The sequence below is a fragment of the Mizuhopecten yessoensis genome, unplaced genomic scaffold (assembly GCF_002113885.1).
Source record: "Mizuhopecten yessoensis strain PY_sf001 unplaced genomic scaffold, ASM211388v2 scaffold5229, whole genome shotgun sequence".
In the NCBI taxonomy this organism is placed as follows: domain Eukaryota; kingdom Metazoa; phylum Mollusca; class Bivalvia; order Pectinida; family Pectinidae; genus Mizuhopecten; species Mizuhopecten yessoensis.
The window spans coordinates 2,564,367-2,570,915 of record NW_018405944.1 but is presented as its reverse complement, the minus strand read 5'-3'; the positions used below and the strand labels follow the sequence as shown (position 1 = coordinate 2,570,915).

Sequence of the window (6,549 nt, the reverse complement as noted above, 5' to 3'; positions counted from 1 at the left end):
TAAGATATGAATGACACGTCGTTCACACTCTCAGTCACTCATATGTATCTAGGGACAGTGATGTTACATATGACATCTGGAGTCTTGGAAACGTACATGTATTATAAATATTAAAATATACAACCTTCAGATAATATGAATAATTCAATCATTCAAACATAGGAATTCTGTAAAACAGAAAATGTTCGCCCCCACTGTAAAATATTGGAACTGGTAGTTAATAATTTTGATAAGCATACATGGGCAAATTCAACACTTGTCAAATTAGTTCTAAAAGCCCAGAGGTCAAAAAATCGGTGGGAGGCAAAATATTATGCATTATACAGCATTCCATCAGCCAACTTAATATTAATGAATATTCAATCATCTGACCTTATGAATATTCAATCATCTGACCTTATGAATATTCAATCATCAACATCATGAATATTCAACCATCCATTCATTCATCTATACTTTGAGCATGACAGAGTGAGACTAGTTCTACGTTATATAGCACAGTAGGAGTATATACCTACTGAACTGTGCTGTAGCCTACTTTAAATATTTCTAATCCTAAACATTTGATTACACCTCATATAAATATATTTCCTTCTTGTAGGTGAGTTTGAAATATTACTCGAATCAAAACTCTCAAACAATTCAATATGTATGAATAATCATCTACTTCCTTCAGTTTTAAAGTATGCCATTCTATGAAGCCTATATGCCTAGTATCAAATTTATATTAATTAACAGGATTTTTTTTTAATTACCCTGCATGCCTGGGACATTCTTCACTCCATCCTTCCTAAACTTCAGCTTGATGAAAGTGAAATTTTCCTCTTTTATTTCCTCTGTCAATCATCGAGACCAATCTTCCAGGCAGACATGTATACAAACCACTAATCTGATTAAAACCATATCATAATCAACGCTCCGTTCCGTAAACTACACTCTGCTACGTCTTGAGGTAGCAGAATGTAGTTTAAACGGACAATTTAGTGAAGTAAGTTTTTTTTTATAACTTTGTCGCAAAACTCTTCATGATTATATAGTTCGATACTCCCTATGAACAATTCATGGCTTCAGGTCAAGTCATTATCAATTTCGTAAACTTTTGTTAGGAGATATATATTTTAAATATCGACTTGATTTTCAGGTAATCAAAAAAACTTACTTCACTTAATTGTGCCTTTAAGGGAAGGAGGGTAGATATGGTTTTAGTCAGATTGATAAACCACACACTGAACTTATGAACAGTGTAATACCAAATACACCAGTCATGTTTACACATAGAATACTAGTGAATGGTGAACACCTTTGTCACATTCACACACAAATCATGAATTCATCTCCTAGAACTATTTCAGATCTAATGAATATCAGACTTACCAGCACAAAAACATACATAAACATGTAAGACTTGCTGGTTAAAAAACAACTTTTTTGAAAACCTTTAACAAAAATAACAATCATGCTTTTTTCCCTCAATCAAAACTATAACACTCTTATACTGGCATTCAAAATCATCCTATCAACCAAAAAATAGAACAGAAAATTTAAAATAGAGAAAAACGCTCTAATGAAAATTGAAATGTTCCAACTGACAGAGGGCATTGGTGTAGAAATCTTGATGAAGTGATATTATGAACACAAGACAATGATTTTTCTGCCCTATTTACCGGAGTCCAATACAAACTAGAGAATTTCTTTTCTTTCATACACTGTACAGCTTTTAAGACTCTTTCATACACTGTACAGCTTTTAGGACTCTTTCATACACTGTACAGCTTTTAGGACTCTTTCATACACTGTACAGCTTTTAGGACTCTTTCATACACTGTACAGCTCAAACAATGTTACGAGCTGCTTAAAATGTAAAATTTCAGTTATTATAAACATCAGACACAATTTCGGAACATGAACTCGAAAATGTTGATGAACAATGGAAACAAAGTCAGAAACATTTTTACGGAATGTGTGAAAATTGGTTGGATACGTACTTTCCGTAGTCAACCAAAAAATAAAGTTATCCTAAAAATGTGGTTAGCGTTTTTGTCACACATTTTCAAAAAATAATGCGGATGTAATAGAAAGCGTCCTTGTGTCCACACGATTTTCACAAAAACATGATATTCTAGATATCTTGCGAGTTTGTGTTGTCACAAAATTTCCAGAAAGATGCAAGCAATTGAACTCTTCGAAAACAAAGCGGAATCTTGAGAAATGTCTGTTCAACTTTTCTGGACAAGCATAGGTTTCTTCACCGACTAATCACAATATTTCTTAACTTTTGGTATTTAATCGCAATCAGTTTTTGCCAGTCAATTCAGTCTTTTTTAAGTCAGTCAGGTTTTCTGTTCTGGGCTGAATTTTATTCCGCAGCTACTAGATTATCAAAACAAGGGTATCATCTGTAGTATGTGAAGACTCGTGTATTCAATCTAGAAGCCTAGAATTTTTTGAATCTAGATAAATACAGATTTACAGCAATCTGTATGTTTGGATCTTTACAAAGTCTTGATGACATCGCTGATCTCTCATTCAGATTGCCCCTACACAGCCTTGATTGGTGAGCTGGCCTGGAACTGACTAAGTGTATACTGGTTCTTCAGATCTATCTCCTCCTGTAGAATTACACATCTCTGCTGTAACGAGTTCACCTGGGACTTCAGAGAATCAATTGTGTCCTCAAGTTCCTGTAATCGTTGTAAAGTTACAGGTATTACTGTAATACTAATATTGTTACAAAGCTTGTTTATACCTTACAAACTTACAGGTATTAGTGTAATACTGATATTGTTACAAAGCTTGTTTATACCTTACAAACTTACAGGTATTACTGTAATACTGATATTGTTACAAAGCTCGTTTATACCTTACAAAGTTACATGTATCTCTGTTCATGTGAAATTGACTATTTCCCAAGATGATTTGCTTTACTGAATTTTTGTAACCAAAGAATCTGTACACACCTGTCTCACAGAGACTGACATCATACCCCTCATCTTCTCCTCGTAGGCAAGTTTCAAGTGCGTCATCTGTAAAGAAGGAAAGGGGAGATAATAAATCCATAACAACTGTTTTCCTTGGCACACCACAAATTTGACAAATCAGAAATATGGTGAAGTAAATTTTATGCCGAAATTCTCACTATGTCTAGTCAGTGGGACTGTAATAAACCTTCCTAATTATTATCAAATACGAATCAAATCAGAGGTAGTCAATGGTGAAGTGTAACAAGAAAATATTATAAATAGAATAGAAAATTAAAGGGTTTAAATGTCCGAGGTATCCGAACAAGGCTCACCTTTTCTTCAAAGTCGGACTCCTGCTGGTCGAGTCGACGCTCCAGAGTCCTGACGCGGTTTTGCTGGGATTCCAGTTCCTTCTGAAGACTCTGTAACATGCCGATAGACATATGAACATATTACTTATGGGCGCTGTTTCATATCATTGCCATGTTTCAGGATAAGACGGTGGGGGAGTTTTTTCTCGATTCATCAACTGTATTTGTTTAAGACTAAAGATTGTCAATATTTGGCAATACAAAAAGGATCATATTCAAATAAATAAATAAATGAATAAAAAGAATCTACAACCAGTAGCCAGGGGCAGCCTATGTTATGTACTCTCAGTACAAACAGCTTACACATTAACATAATACTGACTTCATTATAATTTATCTATAATTCTTCAAATAGGTTTAGATAATTAACTCAGTGATGTGACTAAATTGTATAAAGTTACTTGTCACACAAGACTTTACTGTTGCTGTGAAGTGATGAAGATAAGGGTAGATCAGGTGGCTGTCAGTAATTGTCAGCCTACATGTGTACAAGTGTAGGCTCCTACAGTCTATCACAGAAAGTCAAACACAAACTACATGTTAACACACAATAACAGACAAACCATCACATGTTATTCCATACAAACCCAAAAGTTAAACAAGTTCAACTACAAACATGTCTCAGATTTTTTTCAGACAGCAAAATCAATGAACCTCAATGAGTATTAATAAACTTAAATTAGTAGCAACCAAAGCACCACCACTGAACTTACAGGTATACATGATTCAGGGTAATAGGCCTAATAAGTGTGTTCAGATTTCAGCATTCTTAAAAATAAATTCTCCATGACAATGTTTTAATATAGGATTCAAAACATTTCCTTTTTCGTTACCAGACTAGAGTGTATTTTTTTTTATATATATATACATGTGTATGTAAACATTTCAATTTTTTAAGATTTTAAGCTATGGGTCAGAAACTTGTCAGTCAATGGGGAAAGAGAATAAAATGCCTGAAACTCATGTTTTTTTCCAGGCCTATATAAACAAATTTTCCCAGTACATGTAGAACCTTTCACCCAAATGTTCCCATGGATTTTGGATTTTGGATTTGAGGGTATATTATATGGATTTTGCAGATTCTTGCTCACATGCCACAATACAAACAAAACATTATTTTACTTTCTGGCATCAGTCATTAATTTCTGTACGTTCCTGCTTGGCCAGAATCCAAGATGGCAACTGGTGGCCATTTTGAATTTCAGATCCATATTAAGATAAAACTTAAGCAGGTGATTGAACACAAAAATTGAATAAAGTTTAAACTTAAAATAAAGTATCTATGGTGACAGTGACTACTACAGACCGAGTTCTACAGCAAACCACGACTACTCTGGACTAGTAGCTACTTGTACTGTGAGATAATCATCATTACGATAGTCATTCTGTATCGAACTAGTACACAGAATACTACGTTCGTTAGAGGGTGACAGTGCCTAAGGTCACCCTGATAATACAGCACACTATCATCTGAGATGCAGGCCTCAGTTTTGGGTGTCAGTGATATCTTTGTGTAAAAGGAACAAAATGTGATGTCTAAGTAGGAAAAGATGGTGGACAAATTAAATTACTTACTTCCATGTTAACTCACTTTAACACTATCAGCAGTGAACATTTTACACTATCACCTACTGCTAGAATGATTTCCAGACATTTTTTTTAATTGATTCACTATAAAATGACCTTCTTGTATACCTCTATGAAGCCACTTCAGGAAACAATCCATGCAGTAACAGCACCACAACATAAACAATGGATTATTACAAGTACCAAAACTATAATGGACAAATATCACTGGAGGTCTAATAAAACAACTACATGGCATCTCTGTGTGGAAAAGCACTGTACGTGACAGATATCTGTATGGTGGCCCTGACAAGGACAGTGAGGCTCTAACTAGTAGAGATATCTGGTAAGACTGACTTCTGATAGATATCTGTATTGTGGCCTTGACAAGGACAGTGAGGCTCTAACTAGTAGAGATATCTGATAAGGCTGACTTCTGATAGATATCTGTATGGTGGCCCTGACAAGGACAGTGAGGCTCTAACTAGGAGAGATATCTGGTAAGGCTGACTTCTGATAGATATATTTATGGTGGCCTTGACAAGGACAGTGAGGCTCTAACTAGTAGAGATATCTGGTAAGTCTGACTTCTGATAGATATCTGTATGGTGGCCCTGACAAGGACAGTGAGGCTCTAACTAGTAGAGATATCTGGTAAGTCTGACTTCTGATAGATATCTGTATAGTGGCCCTGACAAAGACAGTGAGGCTCTAATTAGGAGAGATATCTGGTAAGGCTGACTTATGATAGATATCTGTATGGTTGCCCTGACAAGGACAGTGAGGCTCTAACTAGTAGAGATATCTGGTAAGGCTGACTTCTGATAAATATCTGTATGATGGCCCTGACAAGGACAGTGAGGCTCTAACTAGGAGAGATATCTGGTAAGACTGACTTCTGATAGATATCTGTATGGTGGCCCTGACAAGGACAGTGAGGCTCTAAGTAGGAGAGATATCGGGTAAGGCTGACTTCTGATAGATATCTGTATGGAGAGGCCCCACTATTCTGTAAGGTAAGGTCCTAACAACCGAAATTACTGATCTTTATCTAATATCTACTGAGTTAAGGTGATGACAACAAGAGGCAGAAAAATGTATCTGTATGAGACCTATCTACGAAAGATCTGTACAGTAAATATAAGGTCCCCACTACAAGAACTCTGTCAAGGTAAGGCCCTGACTGGTGTTAATAGACACGCGGCGATGTTACCCAGCTCCAGGCCTTCGCCCAAGCCTCCTGGGATTCCAACTCAGTCTGTAGGTTCTGTAACATAAACTTCTAGACTAACGTCCGCTACTACTACTACCATATATACAGTCAATTTTTAATATTGAGGACCTTTCAGTAAGGTTTAATCAATGTTACCACTTTTGATAATGGTGAATACACCTCACTGAAAATAAACACATTATTGCCTACCAGTACATCTAGTCAAATTCAAGGTCATTACATTTAATGACAGGTTCAAGGTCACAGTATTAAAGATACGAAAGAAAACAAACTATGTATATAGCCCACAGAACTATCAAGGTCATTATATTTTAAAGTTTACTTAAAGGTCACTAAATCTCAAGGTCATTATAATAAAAGGTTACTACAAGGTCAATATAATTGAAGGTTACTACAGGTCACTAAAGTTCAAGGTCAA

General features: G+C 35.6%; 1 protein-coding gene across 3 annotated transcripts in view; it reads right to left on the bottom strand.

The window, feature by feature from the left end:
* Positions 1-1,938: 1,938 nt before the first annotated feature.
* LOC110450470 (centrosomal protein of 112 kDa-like) overlaps positions 1,939-6,549 on the bottom strand; it is a 32,738-nt gene continuing 28,127 nt past the window's right edge. For 2 of the 3 annotated variants that reach the window (XM_021498016.1, XM_021498017.1), the window contains 3 exons: positions 3,293-3,382; positions 2,958-3,023; positions 1,939-2,681 (listed from right to left, as the gene is read on the bottom strand). In XM_021498016.1, the coding sequence (XP_021353691.1) occupies positions 2,538-2,681; positions 2,958-3,023; positions 3,293-3,382 (300 nt within the window). In that variant the 3' untranslated portion in view covers positions 1,939-2,537. Of the gene's footprint in view, positions 2,682-2,957; positions 3,024-3,292; positions 3,383-3,766; positions 6,165-6,549 lie in introns of those variants that run through there. The other variant, XM_021498018.1, reaches the window with a different exon arrangement.